We start from the raw sequence: 25,785 nt of genomic DNA, 5'->3' as shown, positions 1-25,785 counted from the left end.
TGACTGAACATTTTAATGCATGCACTGTACTTTATAAATGTTGAATAATAATTGCTTGAACCATTTTGCACTCAACAGTACATGGGAATCTAAAACCAGTGACCTAATTTTTGAATGCTGAAAACCAGAATGGAACACATACACTTTAGCAAGTGTTGCTCCTTTCAATTGTGCATTAGTGATGCAGATACACTACAGTATACTGAATGAATTCTTTGTCTTAATCACAGAAGATGTAGGGGCAGACTACAGACCTGTGTGTGAACTGACAGGAGTCTATAAAGAACTGAAGCAAATAATGGTGAGAAAAGATGTCATTCTAACCTTTACAGACAATTCAGTATTAAGAGATCCAAGTATATAGATAGTATCAACTCAATAATTCTAAATAAAAATACATAACAAATATAATCCAAGAATGGTGGTGGCAGTGGAAGGGGAGGGACTCATATTTGTGAAACAACATCAGCAAATCTTAGAGCCATGTTGTGAAACCCCACCACACGTTGACTTGTCAGACATTGAGCAAAAAGCTCCATATAGGATGCTTAACCTAAAGAAAAACATGGATATAATGAAAATAATAGCACCTTGCATATCCTAATTGAATGTGGGGGGTCATAATTTATCCAGGTTGGGATACTCCAACCCAGATCTGAGCTATGAATGCAAAATAATCCACAGATGAGTGACTGGTACAAAATTGCATGTCACTAAAGGTGGCCTAGGCAATTGGTACTATGTGGTTATTACAAGAAAAACTCAATGTCTTTCTTCCATCCCCACAACTATAGCATTACTGCAGACCATTATTAGAAGAGTAGGCACAATACAAGCATAACTCCACAATAAAAAGAACCATGACATTTTATTTCATTGAAAGTGATGTTTTTACAGTGATTCTTCACTCAACCATTCATTCAGGCACATATTAAAATTTGTTTTCACCAATAGTTTTAGAGACAATTATACCACAAAGGATTCAGGTACGAGGTAAGAATAACAACAATCTAGTTCTGTACATGCTTGTTTAGAATAAAATCCCAATGATTTTGTTGGGACTTGCCAAGTTAGCAGACATTAGATTGCAACTCTATTATCATTTCACACTTCAATCAGAAAGAGATAGCTTAAATGTGTACCCTTTTTATTAAGGTTAGACTCCAATTTTGTACCACCCCATACCCAGTGACATGTTCTGTACAACATTTAAGTGTTGGTGTACCAGTAAAGCCACAAACACCAAGACAATACAACTGTTTTCTTCAGCAGAAGCATTTGATCTGAAGAAACACTTTTAAAATGCAGTGACTAGAGGGAATGTGAAGTCAATAGGTAAGAAAGTTTAATTTAATGGGAAAGTAAAGTATATGCTGGCAACCTGTGAATATAGAATATGTCTGAAGTGGAACTTTGTCAGTGTTCTACATTATTTGTGCAATTTAATTCTGAAGTCAATCTGAGTGAATTCTGTTGAACATACTACAAAAAAGGGAAGAATCCTCATGTGCATCTTCCACACATAATTCAGCTGTACTCAGCTGTATTACTAGGCTCCCAAATAGGATTTGTCTAACCCCACTGAACAGGAGCAGAATGCAGTGTTCCTTCTTTAGTCCTCCCTTAACTGACTGGTTAACAAACCACTGAGTAGCAGGCTTAGCATTGCATCTGAGCCAGCACACGTATGAAGCATTAGGAGAAAGAACAAACCATGAATGCTGGTGTAGATATAATACCAAGCTGGCTGATCTGTGGTTTGTTACCCACACAACTAAGGGAGATGCAAATTGGGACCAGTATGATTCAAAAAAGCTTAAGTTGTGACTTAGTGTTATGTCCAAACACAGCCATAGAAATAGAAACCCCAGTACTATGACACCAAAAGCCAGTTCTTCACCAGAAATTACCCTGTGACAGTTGTGGGAGAAGGGACACACTGTAACAAGAAAGCCCCACAGTATTAAGTTAGTGTTTAGAATCAAACTGTTGCACTTAATCATTTTTACTAGTAAACTTTTGGAATTGTACACTACGATGCAGTTTCACATAATATCTACCAATTATTGTATCACTAGTTTATGACTGAGCCCTTAGCTAGTGAACAAAGTTGTTGAAATTGCTATAGTACCGTAAGTAACAACACTCCAAGAATCTAAAAGTTTAAAAATCTCTATAATCCAAAACTAAAGACTAACAGTATATGCAAGTTTTTGTATTTAACTCTTAGATCAACATTTAAATACAGTACCTATAAAAATACAACATTGTGACAGCTATACCAGTACTTTAAATATGGCAGTCAACATTTAAAAATAGAATGGTATGGAACATATTCCTCTTAGAGATCATACAGGAAAGTTGAAGTTAGCAATATTCAGGTTATTTTAAAGAAATCTGCAAGGATATTCTACTTCAGACAGTATTCTGCACTGCAGAATTGTCGAACTCTGTATTCTTTGCTACAAAGATTAAACATCTAGTGCTGTCGTGCAGAGTGACACTTTGGAACATTTCTTTTGCTACAATAAGTTACATGTTGGCAGAAAGATAGAGACACCACTGGCATCCTTCCTACTGAAATGTGAGTGGAAGTGCTCAATACACTCCTTTCTTCTGTAGTTTGCTTTGTTTTACAAAAGGCACATGTAATTATAGCTTACAAATTAAAACTGATACTGCCTTTGCATTTGTTCTAGCTTGTGTGCATACAGAAGAGGCTTGTACAATAAGTTGTTCTTCATCATTCAGTTTCTTACAGTAAGGATTTTAGACAGTGGCCTCATTCATGCATAATACAAACCAAATGATTTAGTGTTAACAAGCAAGTTAGTTGGTATATGGTGAGAAAATCATTTGCCACTTTGTTACTCCCATATAATTTGGAACAGAGTCATGACTTGGCTTTATGTTTGAGTTGAACCCGGTCTCATGGCTTACCTCGCTTCAAGCAAACCATGACCAAGGTTTGGTATTGGCTTACTACTAGGGCTTTGTTTATAGGTCAAACCACAATCCCAGGTTGGGATACAATGCTAAGCCAAACCATGGCTTAGCCCCAGTAGCATGACAGCAGCAGGAACAAAGTGGCTGTGTTTTTCTCACCGTGTACCAGCATGCCTGCTTATTCATTCTAACCCATAATTTGGCTTAGCACTACATGCTAACAAATGAGGCCGTATCAATGGCATGTTTGTAAGTAGTTTGACTTCATAACTTTTGTCAGACTCCTATCACAGGCAGATCTAGCTGTTCTGGTACCCGGAGCAGCGCACCCTGGGGCGGGGCAAGCTGCCCACGGGGGTGGCATGACAGTGCCTGCAGTGAGCGTCCCACAGGGGGGCGCCTGTGGCAAGCTCCCCAGGGGGTGCCACCCAAGCCAATGTCCCCCCCCCCCAGGGATGACACCCAGGGAGAGCTGCACCACCCTTCCTCTGCCAGTGACTCCTATCACTGACTTTTTGGAATAATATAATAAAAAAAGTTCAACACAAAAGTTTTTCATATACCTATTTATATGTACCCTGTGCATTGCTTGGATTTATACAGTCTATTAAGAAGTTAAAGCTGCAGTTACTGAAGAGGTTACTCAGAAGTTTCAGATATTAATTCAAGTGGATATGCAAGCTGCAAAGAATTTGCACATTGCCTCTTGTTATGCTTCTGCCAAAGAGTAAGTTGTGAAGAGAGAGAAAGTGTTAGCTTAAATACACACTCTCCTTAGCAAAACATCTAAAATGGCACAGTAAGAGGCCTTGCACAACTACTCCTGTGGTTTATGGAACCTCACATGGTAACATCCAAAGCTGCTTTCATAAACAGTACTGTTCATATTCCATGCTTTAAAAACTGTTTCTATTTCCCTTAGATCAGTGTTTAAAATTAACAGTTCCAAAGTATCTGAAAATCTGAGAAACATGCTTTAGCATTTACTTGGCAGCATTTTGACTTTTATATTCATTTCAGCAGCATCAGAGGTCCAGCCCCAATATCCTTATTGTTGAAGAGAAAGTGCTAATACCACAGATCTCTTCTTCATGTTTCGCTAGAACTGTTGGCTTTGGAACAGTTGACATTAGGAACTTCCCCTCAAATATTATTCTTAGTATTTTTAAAGCAATTTTTTTTCAAGTTTCAAGCTATAAAGTTTCGTTGGTGCTTCTCTACAACACTTTTATTCCCTGTTCAAAAGAGGGAACTGTTAAGTAACTTTCTTGCCAAGGAAGACATAAGAAAGCTTCCAAGACATTTTGTAACAGGCTCCAGCAAGCACAATCCATGTGCTCTTAAGATTTCCATGTGTTATCCATTGTACTTGATGCGCATAAGCCTGCAAACATGACAACATTTCATATTCAGTAACTAGGGGTGCAATGACATATCAAACCCCTAATTATTTTCATATACACACTTAAGACAACAGGTACTGCTTCCACTGGTGTACCAGTAAGCATGCGTCCCTGTGCTGCTCCTGATCTCTGGATCACACAGCAAGTGAGTTTCAGAGTGTAGGGGAATCCATTTAAAGAGATCACTATATGGGAATTTTTTGTTATAGTGCTATGAATGTCTCCTGCTCATACCTTCTGAATAAAACATGTCTTTCATTATTAATGGTTAAATGCACTAGCACTTTTCTTCAAGATAAACCCAAATGACATGTTCAGAGGTCATACAAGTGGAAGGCAGCTCACAAAACCAATCTCTTTCCCCCTTCATTACCTGAAAAACTGCTGGAGGGTCTTAAACACTGTGGAAAGTGTAGTACTGGGCTAGAGTAAGGGAGTAATCACCTGAAATCTGGTGGAACTGAAGATTCTTTTGGGAGGAAGAGGGATTGCTGGGGCTGCAGAGGGGAAGGAAGAGAAAGATGGGTTGCAGGACCTGTCTTCTGTACAGGCAACCATTGCTTGCACTTAGGAGCTAACATGCAAGATTCTGTAGTAAATCAGTCTGCAGCAGTCTCCCATTGGCAATAATGAAACAAGCCCTTTCTAGAGCTGACTGACTGAGGAAAAGTCTCGTTGAGTACACATCAGCATGGCTCTCGCTCTCTTGACTTTGCAACTAATCACTTAACAAATTAAATGATATTCAATTGCACATCAACTAGATAGCTACTGAGAGCCGTCTCACAACAAAATCAAGTTACCTTTGGGTATTGTTAGCACTTCCAAGGCTAACTTTACTCAACAGGTAAAGTATGTTTAAAACTCAAAAGCATAAAAATAAAAAGGTGCACTTTTAGGTATAATCACTTTCCCTCTAAATTAATGGCCACCAACTTAGTGCTTCTCAGTCACAAACTCGGCTTGTACTGTAGTTGCCATGCAATTTTTTTAGAATACATACTCTTACCTACGCATTCTTAAACACTTGCCCCTTAGCATTAGGGCTAAACTATATGTTGTTAGGAAGGCACCACAGCATTTTCCAATACTGTACTGTGTTTCCCTTGCCCCTTATGCATTGTAACACTCCCACTCCCTTCTATCTGGACTCAGAAATTGTTTCTGGCCAGGAGAAAACTTGTAACATTGAGGTTTTCAAGGAAGAATTGGTAGGCATGGGAAAAGCTTAACTACACTCCTGTCTGTTCAGTTAGCTTCTATGAATGCCACCCACACCTGCATTCTCTTCGCTCTGTATAACACCAATAAATGACCCTACATTAGCTAAGGATCTCAAGTTAGGCTTTTAAAATATAGTTCTCATTGTGGAATGAACTTGTGTAATATCACTTCAGCAAAAGCTTGTGTTATTAATAATCTTCCATACTCATTTTTAAAACTGAAATCCTTCCACAGAGAAAACAAGCTGTCAAGAGGAAAAGTTAAAGCTTTGCCTTCTTCACATGGTAGTTTTCCATGTGCAGAGATTTTGCTTGTAGGCGAACAAGCCCTCATCACATGCAAGCCTTAAAGGTTCAGCCTAGCTACACGCACCTCAGTAAGAACTGGACCATAAAAACCCTCCAGAAATAGCAGCTCCGGGGACTGTAACCAGACATAAAACTTAATCCAAGTAAAAATATTGAAAACTCAAATGTTAAAGCAAAATAGTGTTTCAGTTAGTTTGGTGAGTTATTAGAATGCCAAGAACCACAGTACTAGCTACTGTTTGTTTACGCCCTCAAGTCCTACTCTGTATTTATCCTACTTAGCCCAGTGCCTGCCTAGCAATTAAAGGCATTGCCCCAGGTAGATTTATCCTCAAGCAGCTCCATCCCGGCAAAGGAAGTGGCATTAGACCCAGCCACCCACACACGCTGCCCCATTTAGGTGCAAGAAATAACATTCCTTGTTCTACCCGAACACATTGGACTTAGGTCTGAGCTTGAAAGAGGCTTTCAGGGACCTTTCTTCTTGACCTTCCTCCTCTGCATCCCCGCGGAAAGAAGGAGTGGTGTGGATGATCTGGGTCCGGAAGCGGATTTTGTTGAGTTTTATCCTCCCGCTGCCCGAGGTTTTCCTGCTCAGTTCTTTGCCCTTGCCGGGCGCTCCAGCCCCGTCTCCCGCCTCCCCATCGTCCCCGTGGTGGGGCAGGAGGTGGTGGGAGAGCTTATAGGAGATGAGGTTGGCCGGCAGCACCTTGGAGAGCCTCCAGCGCCCGCTGCCGTTGGTGGCCCCGCCGTCGGCCTCGTCCTGCAGGGCCCCCACCAGGCTGCGCACCTCGTCGGCGGTGCTGCGGCTCAGGTAGTGCGCGGCCTTGCGCCCGCTGTAGTCGCGCACGTCCACGTCGGCGTCGTAGGCGCCCACCAGCAGCTTCACCACCTCCAGGTGCCCGTGCATGGCGGCCAGGTGCAGCGCCGTGTAGCCCCCGCTGGTGCGCGCGTTCACGTCCACGGGCAGCCGGTGCCTCTGCGCGAAGTTGACCAGCAGCGCCAGCAGCTCGTGGCGCCCGTGCTTGGCGGCCCAGTGCACGCACGTGAAGCCCGTGATGAAGTCCCGCTTGCACAGCAGCGACGGCTCGCAGCTCAGCAGGCCCTCCAGGCTCTCCCAGCGGCCGTCCGAAGCGCACAGCATCCACGCGTGCTCCAGGGGGTCCAGGGCCACCGAGCCGCCCGAGCTGCTGCCGCCGCCCTCGTCCTCCGCGGAAGACGACGCCAGAGAGGCGCTGTCCGAGTCCCCCCCGCCGGCGGCGGAGCGGCTCCCGCGAGTGCCGCCGCCGCCGCCGCCGCGCTTCAGCTGAGGGGAGCTGCCCAGCATCCGCTCGCGGAAGTTCTTGCGCGCGCAACGTGGGGTGGTGGCGGGGGCCGCCGCGGGGGCCACCCCTGAGGCGGCGGCGTCCTCAGGCGGGGTCTCGCCGCTGCCCGGCTCCGGCTCCCCGCTCTGAGAGCGGCTGTCCTCCTGCTCCTCTCTCTCTTCCTGGCTTCCTCCTCCTCCTCCTCCAGGGGTCGCCTGAGGCGCCTCAGCGGCATCGGGCGCCTCAAGCTGCCGAGGTCCGCTTTCCTCCACAGCGACAGGGAGGCTCTTTTTCTCCTCCTCCTTCTGGGGCTCCTCCGCTTCTCGCTGGGCAGCTTCGCCCTCTCCGCCAGGCTCGGGGGGCAGCCGGGGCCCCCCGGTTTCCTCAGCCGGCTCTGCGGCCGCGACGGCCACCCGGTACTTTTTCCTCAGCTGCACGTACTTGGCCCCGGAGCCGGGCTCTTGCCTGACGGTGGCCACGGCGTTGACCATCTCCTTGAAGCGCTCCCTGGCGCGCGAGCGGCGCTGCTGGTCGGGGGAGTTGAGGTAGCCTCGGAAGTGGTCCAACAGGTCGGCGTTGCGAGCGCGACCTCCCCGCTCCGATAGGAACTGAAGCACGGCGTCCTGGCTCGGCTCCGCCGCGGCCATCGGAGCGCGGAGGGAACCAACCGCCGCCGCCGCCGCAGAGCGAAATGAAGAAGGCTCAGCGCGCGGTCGCCTCCTCCCGCCGCCTCCTCCTCGCGCTGCCCCATGGCATCGTCGCTAACATTTCCCTCAGGGCTCCTGAGGCGGCATCGCCAGGCTCAAATCACGGCGCCGACGTCCGCGACGTCGTTATCGTCGTCGTCCTCGCCGCTCCCTGGCATTATACCCCTTCGAGGCGCTCGCCGCCTCCCTCACGTGACGCCAGCCTGAGGGGGAGCGAGGGCGGCGCCTACCGGCACAGTTTAAATTTATAGGAGGAGGAGGAGTCTGAGCGAGCGGCGCGGCCCTCTGGAGGGAGGGGCTGTTTCTGTAAGTTAATGAATCTCGGCTCGCCAAAGCTTCTGGCTCCGCCCCCCTATTTCTGAGCGTGGGAGGGGCGGGAGAAAGAGAGCGCCCGCGCGCGCAGGCGGGGCACGCCCCGTCCTGGTGCCGCGCCCAGCCCTTTTTTAATTTCTCCCGTTGACAGCAGACTCACCGCTCCGCCTCCGCCCTCTCCCGAATTGCTATTGGTGGGCTTTTCAGCATCTCCCCTCGTCTCGGATCGTGATTGGCGGAGCGTTCTCCCCTCCCCTCCGCTCGTCAGGCGGCTCCTCACCGCCGGCTGCATTCCAGCTGCTGGGATTGGGAGTTGCGGATCCTGCGTTCCCTCCTCCTTTCTTCTCTCTCTGGCGCGCGGTGACCCCTCCCCTCTTGCCATGGCTTCCTCCGACCTGGCCCGGCAGATGGTAAGAGCTGCTTTTACCTAGCGCGGGATGGGTGGGTGGCAAGGATGCAGACCACCCGTGGCGCTTCTGGGGCTGGGATCCCATGCATGCTTCGTCCTGGTGGGCTTCCTCGTGCGTAGAGAAAAGAGGGGGCTTGGGGTGGGGTTTTTTTTGGGGGGGGGGCAGAAAAAAGTGCAATTCCGGACGGATTTTTGGCGCGACTCAATCAGTTGCTTTCAATTTGAATAGCTCTGCATGTATGGTTCTTCGTGCAAACTGCTATAGAACTTCTCCCGTCGCCTGCCTTCTTTGTGGTGGGATTCTGTAGGCTCCCTTTTTTTGCCCTGTCACAGCGGCCCCCCCCCCTTGCATTATGGTTGTACTCCGTTCCTCGTGCTTGCCAGTAAAAGGCATAAGGTTTCGGGCCACCCCCACTCCTCCTCCTACCATGCGAAGGACAACTGGCTTCTTCACTTAGAATCGAAAGCCCCTTACCGTCTCCCAGTGACCTCATGCAAACGAAAATAGGAATAACGTCATAGCGAACTATCCACAAGCAGGCTGAGCCTATGCATTTTTATTGGGAGGCCTTGTAGGCAAGTCAGTGTGTGTTGAATTGCATTAAGGTGTAGTCATATAATGGTGCAAGGTAGTTATAATAATTTTTGATCTTTGCTTATTATTATAAATTGTGCCATTTTTTGCTTTCCCAAGCAAGTTTCTCCGAAACGAGTTCTGTGGTACATTAAAGACTACCAGATTTGTTGTGGCATCAGCTTTCCTGGACTACAGCTGAGCTTGCTCCATCACATGCAAGTTCTGGTTGCACTTTAGTTTCCATGAAATACCTTAGCACAAGGGTGGGGAATCTCTCTGGCCCTTCCATCTGCCTTTGGGACATTCCCGAGCCACCCTTCCCTCCCAGTCCATGTTCGTCACTGGCTCTGCATTGCATCCTTCTTGGCTGTTTTCTTTTTCTTGACAGGAACATCTGCTTAATTCTGATAATACCTTTTGCCTAGGTGAATGACAGGGGTGTGTGCGTTTGTCAAAACCAGCTTGCTGTACAAGCTTTAAAATTTGCCTTTGCTGCTGTGCCTACTTTTGTGTCTGGCCCTGCCTACCACTGGCAGTGTGGCCCCCAGAAAGATGCCCAGAAGGGAATGCAGCTCTTGATCTGAGAAAAGCTCTCCACCCCTGGCCTGAGCACTTCCCCTGTACAGTTTTCACAAATCTGCATTGCTCATCCATTTATGAAATCCTCTGGTTATAACTTCTGCCAGTTGCTCCCTGCGAGAGCTCTCCTTTTCTATGACTTCTTGCCTGGAGAATTTATTAGGGCGAATTCATCCAAGCTGCTGTATTGGATGTCGTTTAGGAGAACCCTAACTTCCATGTCAACTTAATTGGTAGCAGGATTCATCGAACATAGTGAAGTTTACTTTGAGTAAAGTTTGGAGCTGAAAACTACAGGGAGGAACGTGTGAGGAACGGAATGACTGGGAGAAGCAGGAGGCCTGATAACCTGCAACTCAGAGGGTCAGTGTGGGAGCATCAGATCATCATGATATCCAGGCAACACCAGAGCACCAGTCAACAAAAAGGACTGAAGTGTCCCCTTATTTTAAAAAAATGAATATGGCGTTGTGAAAGTATGAGACAGTAAGCCAGCAACTTACACGGGGGCTACATTTCAGGTATCGCACCTAAAGCAAAAATCACATATAGTCAGAACACATTGAGTTCAATGGCAGGTGGGATTGCATATTATAATTTTTAGTCAGTGGGTAGCCCTAAAAATATCTGCGTTAATCAAATATAGGAATGATGCTTGGAAGGATTTCTGTGCATTGAAGTTATGTCATAGGGAGTGGTAATCACACTGTTTCTTTTACCTGACTTGTTTCAAAGTTGTTTAGATGATCCCCATTCTCAGTCATGGACTCTGTCTGATTTGGCAGTATTCTGCATGTAATTATTCATTTGAAAACCCGTTAGTGCACAGCAAATTAATGTCATTAATGCAATGCAAAGTAAGGAACATGTCAGCACTGCGTTATGCTTAGGTCAGTACGCTTAAGGCTTCAGCTCTGACACGCTTTAATTCCATTGAACTGAGAATAACAATAAATTGTTTGTTATGAAGTACTATTATACATAAAACAAAGTGAAGTGTTAAATCTGCTTCCAGCATAATTGAATATCCAGTGGGATTGTGCCCCAGTTTCAAGCATGTAATATAACAAAATATTTTTTGGGTGAACAATTCTATGAAAATCCATTTTGAAGACACGGATGCTGTCCCAATTGGACACTGTTCTGGTGTGAGAAACCAAGACGGTATAATTTAGTCCATTACGAGAGGACACAAACAAAGAAGGCATTTTTATATCTAGAGTCCTGGCAGCATTTAGAATACATATATTGAGTTCATCTTTGACTCAGCTCCAGCTCCATGCGATTATACTGGCCCTGTGTAGCCACTCCGCCCCTGAGATGACTAATAATAATAATAATAATAATAAATTTTATTTATATCCCGCCCTCCCCAGCCGAAGCCGGGCTCAGGGCGGCTAACAACACTAAAATAGTGCAACATTATAAAAACATCAAAGAATTAATTAAAATCAAAATTGATGGCAACCATAAACTAAAGTATTGTAAAGATTGCCAAAGGAGGGAGTCAGGCTGCGCCCTGACCAAAGGCCTGGTGGAACAGCTCTGTCTTGCAGGCCCTGCGGAAAGATGTCAAGTCCTGGAGGGCCCTTGTCTCTTGTGACAGAGCGTTCCACCAGGTTGGAGCCGCAGCCGAAAAAGCCCTGGCTCTAGTTGAGGCCAGCCTAACCTCTCTGAGGCCTGGGACCTTCAAGATGTTTTTATTTGAAGACCGTAAGTTCCTCTGTGGGGCATACCAGGAGAGGCGGTCCCGTAGATACGAGGGTCCTAGGCCGTATAGGGCTTTGAAGGTTAAAACCAGCACCTTAAACCTGATCCTGTACTCCACCGGGAGCCAGTGCAGCTGGTATAGCACCGGATGAATGTGATCCCGCAGCGAAGACCCCGTAAGGAGTCTCGCTGCGGCATTCTGCACCCGCTGGAGTTTCTGGGTCAGTCTCAGGGGCAGCCCCACGTAGAGCGAGTTACAATAATCCAGTCTGGAGGTGACCGTCGCGTGGATCACAGTGGCTAGGTCAGGGCGAGAGAGGTAAGGAGCCAACTGCTTAGCTTGGCGGAGATGAAAAAATGCCGCCTTTGTTATAGCTGCAATCTGCGCCTCCATGGAGAGGGAGGTATCGAAGATTACACCCAAACTCTTAACGGACGGTGCTGGCACTAATTGCACCCCCGCAAGAGATGGGAGTTGCCCCCTCAATCCCATATCGTCCCGTCCCAGCCAGAGGACCTCTGTCTTCGAAGGATTTAACTTCAACCGGCTCCCACGTAGCCATCCAGCCACAGCCTCCAAGCATCTGATCAGTGTGTCTGGGGCCGAGTCAGGATGGCCATCCATCAGCAGATAGAGTTGGGTGTCATCAGCATACTGATGGCAGCCCAGCCCAAAACTCCGGACAAGTTGGGCGAGGGGGCGCATAAAGATGTTAAAAAGCATCGGGGAGAGTATCGCACCCTGGGGCACTCCACACACCAAGGAGTGGCGGGATGACAGTTCCCCCCCAAGCGCCACCCTCTGTCCCCGACCAGAGAGAAACGAGCGCAGCCATTGAAGGACTGTGCCCTGGATCCCCACGTCGGCAAGGCGGTGGTCCAGGAGTTCGTGATCGACCATGTCGAAGGCTGCTGACAGGTCTAGAAGAATCAGCAGCCCCGACCCGCCTCGATCCAGCTGCCTGCGGAGATCATCTGTTAGGGCGACCAGAGCCGTCTCGGTCCCATGACCAGCGCGGAAGCCGGACTGGAATGGGTCCAGAGCCGATGTTTCATCCAGAAACCTACCAAGCTGTTCAGCAACCGCTCTCTCAATCACCTTACCCAGGAATGGAAGATTCGAAACTGGGCGGTAATTGGATAGATCTAAGGGATCTAATGATGTTTTCTTTAAGAGCGGACGCACCACTGCCTCCTTCAGTTCCCCTGGGAATGTCCCGGTGCCAAGGGACAGATTGATGATATCCCCCAGGGGGGCCCGCACCTCGTCTGGACACGCTCTAATCAGCCAAGACGGGCACGGGTCGAGAGGACAAGTGGTGGGCTTTCCAGCTCGGAGGAGTCTGTCCACATTGGCTGGGGATATCCGGTCAAAGTGGTCCAATACTGGACCCGAGGACAGTCGAGGGGCCTCCAGTTCCTTTATTGTATCCAAATTGGCAGGGAGGTCATGGCGGAGCGACAGGACCTTCTCCGCAAAAAAGCTCGCAAATGCCTCACAGCTGTGTGTCAAATTATTATTTAAATTTGGCTGTCCTTCGAGGGACGTTAAAGACCGAATTACACTAAATAATTGTGCCGGGCGAGAGCTAGCGGATGCAATGGAGGCCGAGAAGTAGGACTTCTTAGCGGCCTTCACTGCCATCTCGTAGGTTTTCATAAAAACTCTATAAGATGTTCTTGAGGCTCCGTCACGGGCACCCCGCCATACTCGCTCTAGCCGTCTGAGGTCCCGCTTCATTTTCCGGAGCTCCTCAGTAAACCAGGGAGCCCGGTTTCTGCGGGGTCGCAGAGGGCACTTAGGTGCGATCTCATTGATGGCTGCCAGGAGCTGGGTATTCCAGCCCTCAACAAGCTCAGTCAATGAGTCGCCAGGGGGAGAAAGGTCCCGCAAGGCTTGACGGAACCTATCAGGGTCCATCAGCCTCCGCGGGCGAGCCCAAATCGGCTCGCCACCTAAGCAGGGTGGGGGTGGAACATCAATCCTGGCTTTCAGAGCATAGTGATCAGACCATGGCACCTTGATCGAAGGAAACATGATCACATCTATACCGACACCAAAGATCAAATCCAACGTGTGGCCTGCTTGATGTGTGGGGCCCGAAACAAACTGGGAGAGCCCTAGTGTCGCCATGGAAGACACCAGGTCCAGAGCCTGTGAGGAGGGAGTGGCATCGGCATGGATGTTGAAGTCCCCCAATACCAATAGGTTAGGGAACTCCAAGGCCCAGCCGGCCACCGCCTCCAGCAGGCCTGACAGGGTGGCTGCTGGTGCGCTAGGTGGCCGGTACACCAGCCAGACAGCCAAGCTCACCTCGGAGCCCCACACTAGGCCAACACATTCAATGCCGGGGATCGATGGCGGTGGTAGAGCCCTGAAAGAACAATCTTCCCGGATTAATAATGCCACCCCTCCCCCCCGGCCCACAGTCCGTGACTGGTGGAGGACGGAAAAACCCGGGGGCGCCATCTCTCGTAAGGTAACAGTATCCCCTTCGCGCACCCAGGTCTCCGTCACACAAGCCAGGTCGACCCCCTGCGAGATGATGAAATCTCGCATGGTGGCGGTTTTGTTGCCTATAGACCTGGCATTGCACAACACCAGTGACGGAGGTGAGTAATCCTTGCTCACCCTACCCTCGTCTCTCGGGATGGGGCGCAGATTGGAAGGGGTACGAGCATATCCGTATCTCGATCCCCTTCGCCTATAACATCTGCCCCCACCGCCATACCTCCCTCGCCCCTCCACAGTAGGAATCCCAAGCCTCATACTCGCCTCCATTTACAAAATACAAAAGCAAACAAACAAACAAACAAAAAACAATTACACCAAAACAAAACCAATCCCCACCCCACTCAACAACCATCCCACCCCAACCCAAAATAAAAGAAAACAAAATAAAAATACATGGATAAAAACCACCGTTTATGGTGGTACAACAAAGTAAAAAGTAAAAACACTTTTAAAACACTTTAAAATATATAAAACGTTTAAACATTTGCTGCTGCAGCACCAGTGTCCTTAAAGTTGTGGCGGTGGTGAGTATGGGGCCCGCCCCCAGGCCCAAGATGGAGAATGGGCTTGCAGGGGGAGCGGTCCTCCCCAAGACTCACCGGCAAAGCGGCAGCAGCAATGTCCCGAGGCCTCCTTGGAGCCTTATATGCTGAGGTGGAGTATGGGGCCCGCCCCCAGGCCCAAGATGGAGAATGGGCTTGCAGGGGGAGCGGTCCTCCCCAAGACTCACCGGCAAAGCGGCAGCAGCAATGTCCCGAGGCCTCCTTGGAGCCTTATATGCTGAGGTGGAGTATGGGGCCCGCCCCCAGGCCCAAGATGGAGAATGGGCTTGCAGGGGGAGCGGTCCTCCCCAAGACTCACCGGCAAAGCGGCAGCAGCAATGTCCCGAGGCCTCCTTGGAGCCTTATATGCTGAGGTGGAGTATGGGGCCCGCCCCCAGGCCCAAGATGGAGAATGGGCTTGCAGGGGGAGCGGTCCTCCCCAAGACTCACCGGCAAAGCGGCAGCAGCAATGTCCCGAGGCCTCCTTGGAGCCTTATATGCTGAGGTGGAGTATGGGGCCCGCCCCCAGGCCCAAGATGGAGAATGGGCTTGCAGGGGGAGCGGTCCTCCCCAAGACTCACCGGCAAAGCGGCAGCAGCAATGTCCCGGGGCCTCCTTGGAGCCTTATATGCTGAGGTGGAGTATGGGGCCCGCCCCCAGGCCCAAGATGGAGAATGGGCTTGCAGGGGGAGCGGTCCTCCCCAAGACTCACCGGCAAAGCGGCAGCAGCAACTGGTGCCAATTTGAAAAGGACAGCGTGGAGTAACAAAGCAGTGTCAGAACTGCTTATCGTTCTAAGTCTAGACACAAATTCTTCTTTAGAAATGTAGCTGTAAGTAGTTTTTTGTTATGTCAACAAATTTCTGTTTGTGTATTGGGGTAGGCACATCAGTGTGAATCCACTTTCCCCCCCTAGAAGAAGTACCGGTAGATGATACAATAATAATCCTTTGTTTCTGTTGTGCAGGACAAATTATTGCCAGTTTTTTGTTTATCTTCTGTAGTTGCTTATGCTAGATGTCATGTGCTCTGTAAAGACAATAACTATATTTCCATTCATAATACCAAAATTATAATATTTATTTGCTGCCTGGCTATTTAGATGCTGCTAAAGTATTTGGTAATTTTATTATCTCTAGCAGGCACTGAGTCACTTAGTTTCCTGATTAAAACTTGCAACTGCAAGTATCCTCTTTGGCACAAGTTCAGGAACACCAGGAAACAAACCACTTGGTACTTTTGATATGAGTGTTTCAGCATTGTTGTGAAGTGAAGAATACTTGCATCAAGACATTTGGCTGTGTAATGACATCCTGTTGTTTAAATATGCATTTCCTTCTGTTCCATGCTCACTCCTGTCAAACTTAGTTCTGCAGAACTTTTTTTAAACTGTTATTTTTTAGAGCTGGTGTGAGTATCAGGGGTGGGGGATGTTTGCTTTTACTGTATTAGCATTGTTTAACATGCCCTAATGCCTAGAAATCAGGTTGGGCTGTATTATGAAATAGACTCCAGAGAACAAGGTGGGTTTGCTGACATCGTTCCTCCTTAATGTTTGGCTAGGCAGGCAACCTTGCTGCCTTTTGGTTTTCTAATACATGGGAGGAGGGGGGGAACCTAGCCACGCTGCATACAAGAAGTGACCTGTAGGTTGGAATCCTATGGACACTTACCTAGGAGTGAACTGCATTGTGGTGGCAATCCTATACACACTGTTAAAGAGCAAGCACCATTGCTCACAATGGTGTTCTGTCCAGACACATATAGGATAGCGCTGTGACTGTAGTGGGACATACCTCTGTATAAACATATATAGGGCTCCACTGTTATAGAATAATAATAATAATAATAATAATAATAATAATAATAATTTATTATTTGTACCCCGCCCATCTGGCTGGGTTTCCCCAGCCACTCTGGGCGGCTTCCATAGAAACAAAAAATACAGTAAAATATCACAGATTAAAAGCTTCCCTGAACAGGGCTGCCTTAAGATGCCTTCTAAATGTCAGGTAGTTATTTATCGCTTTGACATCTGATAGGAGGGCGTTCCACAGGGCGGGCGCCACTACCGAGAAGGCCCTCTGCCTGGTTCCCTGTAGCTTTGCTTCTCGCAATGAGGGAACCGCCAGAAGGCCCTCGGCGCTGGACCTCAGCGTCCGGGCAGAATGATGGGGGTGGAGACGCTCCTTCAGGTATAGAAGGACCTTTGAAAAGAAGGGAAATACTTACTTCTAGAGGTTTTCAATACCAGAAGATTTAGGTGAAATGGCACGTAGTGCATCATGGAATGCTACTTTTGAGGTGGTCTCTTGATTCATATAAAACGTTAGCTTATTTTATTTGAACCTTGGTCTTTGGCTTTTCAGATATTAACAGTGGTGCTGATTCCAGAATGAAGTTGGTGTCATATTACAAAGATGTTCTGAGCAATATGTTAGTGGTTTTCTGTTGCTGCTATTATTACGTTGGTTCTGTGAATTTAGAAAAATAAAGCTGTTCATAATAAGTCTGTTGGGTTCAAAACTGGATATTCTGTAGAAACGACAATACAATTTGGCTTCCTGTGGAATTGCAAAGCTGCATCTTCAGTTGTGTCTTGGCTCTTGCCTTCTTCATGCTGGAAACCTCCAAAATAATTCTGAGTGCAATTCTAGGCAGGTCTACTTATAAGTGTCTTGCCAAGTGTTCTGTGGGGCAGACTCCCATATACTGCTATTTTTTTTCTGATGAGAACAAGACAAAGTGGGCCTTCAACATGGCATTCACTTCTATTTTTGCTTAACCAAGTTTTGTGCCATACAAACTTATAAACTATGGTTAGCTATGGTTTGTTTGGAGCATGCTGTTTTCAAATGGGAGATGCCAAAAACCATCTTGCTTCTTTCTCACTCACACATAGGAGTGTGGCTTCTAAGATGATGTCTACTACAATGTGTGAGCATCATCTGAAAACAAAAAACAATTCAGAAATAATTGTTTTTATGCATATGTACATTTAGCCAATTAATCAATCAAGCAAATAAAACTTTACTTTCATCAAACTTGTTTTCCTTACCTCATTGTTTTAATTTGATATATTCTCTTTAATTTCTTTTTTTTTAAAAAAAACTGTTCGTCTTATTTCCCCCTCCTAGCGCTATCAATCTGATATCGGAATGAGAGCACCCTCTAACCAACCAGTAAATAATCAAGATGCAAGGAGGGTGAGTAAACAATTAAAAGTTTCTATGGGGATTTTAGTTTACATTACCATTTTAGAACAAAAAGAACAAACAGTCTTCGGGAACTTTAAAGGCTTGTGCATTTATTATGGCATGAGATAATAAATGTGATTATCTTTTAGTGATTAAAACTTGCAGCATAATAAATGTGTGGGTCTTTAAGACGCCATTGGGTTTATTGCACCATAGCTAATGTGACTATCTCTCTGTAAATTGTTACCATTATAGATAACATATGATGAATGTATTTAAGGCTTGTTAATATCGGAAGGAATATAGAAGCCTGCTAAGGTATGCTCTGTGTGAATTATAGTGGTTCTGCCCAGCCAAGTAGAGATTTGAACAAAAATGCCCATGATTGAAGTCATCTAAGATATAATTCAGTTTTGATGATAGAATTTTGACTAGATTGTGCAGCCAGAAGGACCAATAGTAGGGTGTATCTAATTGTGGCTTTTGACTCGTGGTATTACGCTGGTGGTGTTGTGGTCTAAACCACAGAGTCTAGGGCTTGCTGATCAGAAGGTCGGTGGTTCAAATCCCCATGACGGGGTGAGCTCCCATTGTTCGGTCCCAGCTCCTGCCCACCTAGCAGTTCGAAAACACATCAAAGTGCAAGTAGATAAATAGGTATCACTCTGTCGGGAAAGTAAATGGCGTTTCCGTGTGCTGCTCTGGTTCGCTAGAAGCGGCTTAGTCATGCTGGCCACATGACCTGGAAGCTGTCTGCGGACAAATGCGGGCTACCTCGGCCAATAAAGCGAGATGAGCGCTGCAACCCCAGAGTCATCCATGACTGGACCTAACAGTCAGGGGTACCTTTACTTTTTTATTACGTAACAATTGTATTTGAAACACATTAATGAACAGCTGGAGGCACATTTAAAAGTACGTGTCTGTGAACTGATGAGAGTATCTTTACTTTCCACAAAAACTTACTTAGATAAGGTTCCACCAAGTAGTCTGCTAACAGATAAACTAGCCTCCCACTTAAAAGAAAGGAAAACAGTGGACTTCTGTTGCAACACAGGAAAACCTAATACACACATCCTTGTGTTAGATAGGAATTTTCCTAGTACTTCAGTAATTGTTTTACTGATGAATCTGATATATTTTGTTGCTGTCCACTCCAATTTGGCCATGTCATAATAAGTTTTTTTTGTTTTTTTACTTACCATAGTTTAATGTGAATATTTCACTCAGCCCCCAGTGCACGTAGGACAAACAAATTAGGAAGCCCTTGCTTCCTGTCATGTCTGAGCCAGATATAGTGGCTTCTTGCTCCCCAGAAAGCTACAGTTGCTAGGTAGTCTTAAGCCATGGTTTGTTGGCTTGCTAATCATGGCTTATTAGGGATTCCCAGTTCAGACATACAGTGATGGGAAGCCTTCCTAGGTTGTTTATGCAGCTTGCGCCATAACCAAATTAAGCAGGAAGAAGCAGGCAGTATCCCACAATCATTTGTAGCCAAGTAAGATTGTCTTCCATGAACACAATCTTAACAGTTGAGTCCGTAAGTGACTGTGGAGGCCAATTCTGGATGCACACGTCCTTCCACAGTGTGGACATAGGTTTCCAGGCAGGAGTTGATCATGGTGAGGGTTTGCCAAACGTGCCTTCCTCTTAGCACGTTTCTCTCTTTTGTTCTGAGTTTCAGTGTCTTCAGAGTCCATGGCACCTTTGGTAAAGGTTGTTCTCCAACTAGAGCTTTTTCATGCCAGTGTTTCCCAGTTGTTGGTGTTTATACTACATTTTTTTTAGATCTGCAGATATCAAGAAGCCAGAATTTCTGGCTTATTTTTATAAGTGAAAGTGGCTCTTTATCATGATTTAAAGGTCACTTGGGAAAGTACATACAGTAGTGTGTGATATGCTGTATATTTTTGTGTATCAGATATGTACACTGATCAAAATGGTATAGATCTTCTTTCAACTTACCCAGTGCTGTAATAGCAGGAGTCTACAAATTGAGTCAGCTGTAGTAACCACTCCCTTCTGGCAGCCACTTGTGCCCTGGCTCCCAGCACAAAGATCACCACTCTTTAGTTTGGCACATGTTGCAAAGAACTTGGAGGGGGAGGGATTTTTGACAGTGCCAGATGTGGAAGGGGGACAACAGGCCACTTTTCTGTCCTCTGCATGTATAGAGGCTTAAGGAAAGGGAAGGGGTTAGCATCTTGTTTGCACGAGATGTTGGGAAGGCAGTTCACTAGGATTCCCAATGCATTCCTCCTTTTCTGAAGCCCTTCTTCTTCCTGAAACTATCTGCATGTGCAGATGAGGCAGAGAAGGGAAAGGGGATTTGTCGCACTTTGTGTTGATCTTCAAGGAAAGCAGATGCACGAGTCCCTTTCCAAGGCCTCCCCAAAGTCCAATGTTAAGTGAGAGAGCAGCCTCTGCTTACTTCTCTGTGCATGCCAGTAGAATTCGGGTAGAGAAGCCTGGGTCTGTTGTGGGGAATAGCAGTACAGTCGTACCTTGTAATTCAAATGGCTTAGTTGCCGAACATTTTGGCTCCAAAATGATTGAAATCCGGAAGTGATTGTCTCGGTTTTTGGACATTCTTTTGGAAGCTGAACGTCCAGGGGGGTTCTGCGGCTTCCGATTGGCTGCAGGAAGGTCCTGCAGCCAATCGGAAGCCGCGTCTTGGTTCCCAGACATTTTGGAAGTCAAACAGACTTCTGGAATGGATTCCATTTGACTTCTAAGGTACGTCTGTCTTTTTTCTTAAAAAACAATGTTTGGAGTGGCACAAAGTTTTTAAAAAATGGGTATTGACTCCTGTACCCTTCTTTTAGGTTTTCCTCTTCTTTGCAGCTAGATCAGAGATGGTGAACCTCAGGCCCTTCGGCCCTCCTTGTGTGGCCCTTAAAACTCCCACAAAGCCACATCTCCCACCAACCTTGCTTCCCTCTCTCTTTGATTGTCTTTGCCCGACTGGGGTGTTTCTTTCATAGATGGTACCTGACTTGGAGAAGGAACTGCAATGGTTAGACCTTTGTAATGTGTGAGCTGAAAAAGCTCTTATTACTGATATTGGCTAAAACTAGAGAAACAACTTTTAAGCTCTTTCATAGATGGTTCCTGACACCACAGAGGTGCAGTAAAACCAGCCCCATCATCCTGCTGAAGGGAATGTGGTCAGATCGGACCCTTCTACCACATTTGGTGATTATGTGAAGCTATAAACATCTTTCAGGAGATTAGCACAGTGACTCAACAGTCAGCCCTTTGTGCCCCACAATTAGCTCTGATTGGAAGAATGGAGACTTGCTACATAAAGAGCTTATGACATCTTTATTGGTGGCAGTGAGGCAACGAGTTGCATGCAAATGGAAGAGCTTGCACAATTTATCAATAGACTGTTGGCAGGAACAAATTTGGCCCATTTGTCCAAGGGAAAAACTTACCAAACAAGTACAGGCTTTAAATGGACAACAAAAAGACAATGGTTTTTAGTGAGATTTGGTATGCATTTATTGGTTCTGTTCTTGGCTAACAATTGCATTTTTTTTATTCAGGAGGTTGGGGTGGGTCAGGCAGGTTATTTTTGTATATTTCATGATGGTTATTTATTTGCTTGTATTTTTTTAATTAAAAAGCTTGGCAATGAATCACTGGTAGTTATAATAACATTGCAATCTTTTATCCCGATTCACCGTACTCTTTTTCTACAGCAGGGCTGCCGACCTTTATCCTTGTCTGGTCATGTTGGTTTCGATAGTTTGCCAGATCAGTTGGTTAATAAATCTACCCATCAGGGGTTCTGCTTCAACATTCTCTGTATTGGTAAGTAAAATAGCTATCAACAGTATGAATGATTCCATTTTAAATCTCATTCTCACAGAAAATCTGAAGCTGTGAGAAGAGACTGTTACCATTTTCCCTTGACTATTGCCTGCAGGATAGTTATATTATGTAATTGGGCTTAATTATGCTATTTTTATTACGATCCTTAACTGTGTTTTCAAAATTTATGTTTTCACAAAACTGTTGGCCATCTTTTAACGGATTACTACTCATTTATTGGGACGCGGGTGGCGCTGTGGGTTAAACCACAGAGCCTAGGACTTGACGATCAGAAAGTAGGCGGTTCGAATCCCCGCGACAGGGTGAGCTCCCGTTGCTCGGTCCCTGCTCCTGCCAACCTAGCAGTTCGAAACAACTTCAAAGTGCAAGTAGATAAATAGGTACCGCTCCAGCGGGAAGGTAAACGGCGTTTCCATGCACTGCTCTGGTTCGCCAGAAGCGGCTTAGTCTTGCTGGCCACGTGACCCGGAAGCTGTACGCCGGCTCCCTCGGCCAATAAAGCGAGATGAACGCCACAACCCCAGAGTCAGTCACGACTGGACCTAATGGTCAGGGGTCCCTTTACCCTTTACCTTTACTCATTCATTGTTAGCAGTATTGTCACACTGATTCACATGGTCTTTCCAGACCTATTTAAAAGATGCAGTATGCATATTGTATTTAGCAATCTACTTGAAAGTTGTTGTTATTATTATTATTAAAGACTTTAATTGGTTTTCAAAAATACCAATGTAAACATTAACAGAATAATATTTCCCTATAAGTCCATGTTCATGGTCAGTGGGTGCCAGTCACCAGAGTGTTCACTGGAATATTTTATAATATTTCAACAAAATCGTCCGTATCGGATGCATTGTTCAAGGCACATACCCCCTAAGTTATTTTCTCAGATAAAGCAGTTGTCCATACATTCTGTTTCCATTTGAGATGTGCAGGTGATCAAGTCCTTTCCAATTCTTTGCTACAAGGAATCGTGTTGCCACCAGAAGAAAAGTAACAAGTTCCTTGTATAATAAATTAAGCTGAATATCTTTGAAAATTGTTAATAAACCTAGGCTTGGATTACATTGTACGTTCTGATTTGTGATTTTGCTGATTTCTGTAAATACTACTCTTTCCCAGAATGGTTGCACTCTACTTGAAAGTGGAAATATTGCTACAACCCATCCCCACCCCAAAAGACGCTTAAGCTTTTGGTGAAATTCTTGTCTCTGATCTGAAGCAGTCTACAGTGGTACCTCAGGTTACATACGCTTCAGGTTACAGACTCCGCTAACCCAGAAATAGTGCTTCAGGTTAAGAACTTTGCTTCAGGATGAGAACAGAAATTGGGCTCCGGCGGCGCGGCAGCAGCAGGAGGCCCCATTAGCTAAAGTGGTGCTTCAGGTTAAGAACAGTTTCAGGTTAAGTATGGACCTCCGGAACGAATTAAGTACTTAACCTGAGGTGTTGTTGTTGTTTAGTCGTTTAGTCGTGTCCGACTCTTCCTGACCCCATGGACCAAAGCATGCCAGGCACTTCTGTCTTCCACTGCCTCCCGCAGTTTGGTCAAACTCATGCTGGTAGCTTTGAGAACACTGTCCAACCATCTCGTCCTCTGTCGTCCCCTTCTCCTTGTGCCCTCCATCTTTCCCAACATCAGGGTCTTTTCCAGGGAGTCTTCTCTTCTCATGAGGTGGCCAAAGTATTGGAGCCTCAGCTTCACTTAACCTGAGGTACCACTGTACTATTGTGTGGTGCTCTCCAGATACTTTGGATTGCATTTCCCATCAGCCCCAACAATGATTAAAGCAGGCATAGGCAAACTCGACCCTCCAGATGTTTTGGGATTACAAACTCCACCATCTCTAGCTAACAGGACCAGTGGTCAGGGATGATGGGAGATGCAGTCCCAAAACATCTGGAGGGCCTAGTTTGTCTGTGCCTGGATTAGAGATTATGGGAAATGTAGTGCTCAACATTTGAATGGCCCCATGTTGGCTACCCCAGTTAGCATGTGTTGCTAGCACTTGGCCCAGTTAAGAGTGTGGCAACGCATTTATAACTTGTTGTCAAGCTTCTAGTACCAGTTCAGATAAACAGATGAAGTTCTGAATTGGGGTTGAAGATTGGGCTAGAGTATTGCTCCAAGCCCCTAAAGGTTTGCGGGGGGGGGGGGGACATGTTGGAGGAAATATTCTGAAAAACAGCTTTGCCAACAATGTGGCCATGAGTACTATGACTTGGCCACAGACTAATGTTAATCCAAACCTCATCCCACCCCCCAAATTTTCCAGGAACAAGAAATAGCCAACAGCCTTGTATTCTCACAATAGTCTCTTTTGAAAGATAATAAGGTGTAGAGAGAACAAAAAACCCTATAGGCCGAGTTGAGTTAACTTAGTAGGAGTTTTGCTCTCAAAGAAGCTACCAACCTGTCACAAACCACTATGGTATGAATGTTATTCCCATAGAGTGAAAAAAACTTGAGGGTGAAGCGGGAAATACAAATATGGATGAGAGGGAACAGACGGTATAGTACTGTGTGCCTTTATAGGAAATGACATGGTGATCTGATACAGCTACAAAGAAATGCAGAAAGATTGTGTTTTCTCTGAATAAACCCAGCATTAAATTATAACGAATAACTTTTTTCATCCTCCCCCCCAATGTGAGAAACTTCTTTATGTTGCAGTGAAATTTCTCTAGTTTGTTTCATATAAGTACATGTTTACCTGTCTTCAATTTTAGGCGAGACAGGAATTGGGAAATCAACTTTGACTGATAGTTTGTTTAATACCAGTTTTGATGACCGTGTGTCAACACACTTTCAGCCAAATGTAAGACTTAAAGCTGAGACATACGAACTCCAAGAAAGCAATGTTCGACTGAAGCTGACCATTGTCAATACCGTTGGATTTGGTGACCAGATAAACAAGGAAGATAGGTTAGTATCTGCTCACGTAAATAATGTCCTCTTAATTTGCCCTGTGACATGTCAACTTGGCTCTGACAAGTGGGTGGTATTGATAGTATTTCTGATGCAATTCTATTTTATTTTTTGACATTGTGTACCCACTTCCCCTTTGCTAGAAATCTCTGGGAAGCTTGCAATACAAATGTTAAACAACAATACATTGAACATAATATTTAGAGAAATTGCCCATTTATACAGGCTAATCTGGGAACCATTTATTTTAAATCACAAAGTAAAGCCTACTATCATTTTATCGACAGATTATTTTGGAAAAACACTCCAATCCTAGAGGCAATGGTCAGGAACCAAACGCCTACTGTATGCTTGCCCAAAGGCTTGTTTGTGACCATTGTAATGTCTAATTTTTTACCACTGGGCAGCTGAAAGCAGTCTGCCATCTGTCATGTAAGAACAGCCGTTAAAAACAAACGAAGTCCCTTTTGGCTAGATGAACAGCTCTTTGGACTTTGGCCATTTTCTTAGGATTAATTAAAACGATCCAGTGATCATTTATGTGGTGCTGCACGTCAAAGGTGCTTTCTGAAATGCTGCACTGCATGGAAGCTCCCGTGTCCTCTTCAGCTTCCTCCTCCTCCTCCTCCCAGCATCTGCCAGTGCTAGGCAATGATGTGTACACGAGCAGCTCGTGCTGCCCACCCCACAACATGGGATGATCGCTGACTTTGAACTTCAGAGGAAAGCACCTCTCAGGCTCAGTGCAATATGATGTCCGCGCAAGAGCCAGTGTGTTGGTGTGGTTAAGAGCGGTAGACTCGTAATCTGAGGAACCGGGTTCGCGTCTCTGCTCCTCCACATGTAGCTGCTGGGTGACCTTGGGCCAGTCACACTTCTCTGAAGTCTCTCAGCCTCACTCACCTCACAGAGTGTTTGTTGTGGGGGAGGAAGGGAAAGAAGCTGCTTTGAGACTCCTTCGGGTAGTGAGAAAGCGGGATATCAAATCCAAACTCTTCTTCTTCTGGCACAGTGTTATGGCAACACCTGAACCAGGATAGTCTGCCAAGCCTAGCCAAAATGCGTGGATTTCTGTGGCTGTGCCCTTGTTATTTTTTATTTATGGCAAGCTGTCCTCATGATTAGAATATTATTACTCTGAGCAACTAATATAGATAGGAACTGACTAAAAGTGTGGTTGAAGTAATGCCACTGCTGTTTTATTGTGCCTTTGACAGCTTGTGCATAGCAGGGGGTCAACAACGTTTTGGGGTGCGTGGGCCCATTTGCAAATTGAGAAACTGTTG

General features: G+C 46.0%; 2 protein-coding genes across 7 annotated transcripts in view; one reads left to right on the top strand and one right to left on the bottom strand.

Annotated features, from left to right (window-relative positions):
- Window positions 1–849: 849 nt before the first annotated feature.
- SOWAHC (sosondowah ankyrin repeat domain family member C) lies at window positions 850–8,196 on the bottom strand. Its single transcript, XM_081003128.1, has one exon. The coding sequence runs from the start codon at window positions 7,830–7,832 to the stop codon at window positions 6,306–6,308; it is 1,527 nt and encodes a 508-aa protein (XP_080859254.1). The 5' UTR covers window positions 7,833–8,196; the 3' UTR covers window positions 850–6,305.
- Window positions 8,197–8,463: 267 nt separating this feature from the next.
- SEPTIN10 (septin 10) overlaps window positions 8,464–25,785 on the top strand; it is a 33,125-nt gene continuing 15,803 nt past the window's right edge. The window contains exons 1-4 of one of the 6 annotated variants that reach the window (XM_081003152.1): window positions 8,464–8,614; window positions 17,674–17,742; window positions 21,438–21,549; window positions 24,301–24,496. In XM_081003152.1, coding sequence (XP_080859278.1) covers window positions 8,585–8,614; window positions 17,674–17,742; window positions 21,438–21,549; window positions 24,301–24,496 — 407 coding nt within the window. In that variant the 5' untranslated portion in view covers window positions 8,464–8,584. The remainder of the gene's footprint in view (window positions 8,615–17,673; window positions 17,743–21,437; window positions 21,550–24,300; window positions 24,497–25,785) is intronic. The other 5 variants (XM_081003153.1, XM_081003149.1, XM_081003148.1 and 2 more) reach the window with 5 other exon arrangements.

The sequence above is a fragment of the Podarcis pityusensis genome (genome assembly GCF_964106645.2).
Source record: "Podarcis pityusensis genome assembly, chromosome: 4".
NCBI lineage: Eukaryota > Metazoa > Chordata > Lepidosauria > Squamata > Lacertidae > Podarcis > Podarcis pityusensis.
This window is presented reverse-complemented; position numbering and strand designations above follow the sequence as displayed.

Excerpts from the sequence above, each read along its gene's own strand:
- SOWAHC (XM_081003128.1), bottom strand. The coding sequence starts at position 7,832 with ATGGCCGCGGCGGAGCCGAGCCAGGACGCCGTGCTTCAGTTCCTATCG.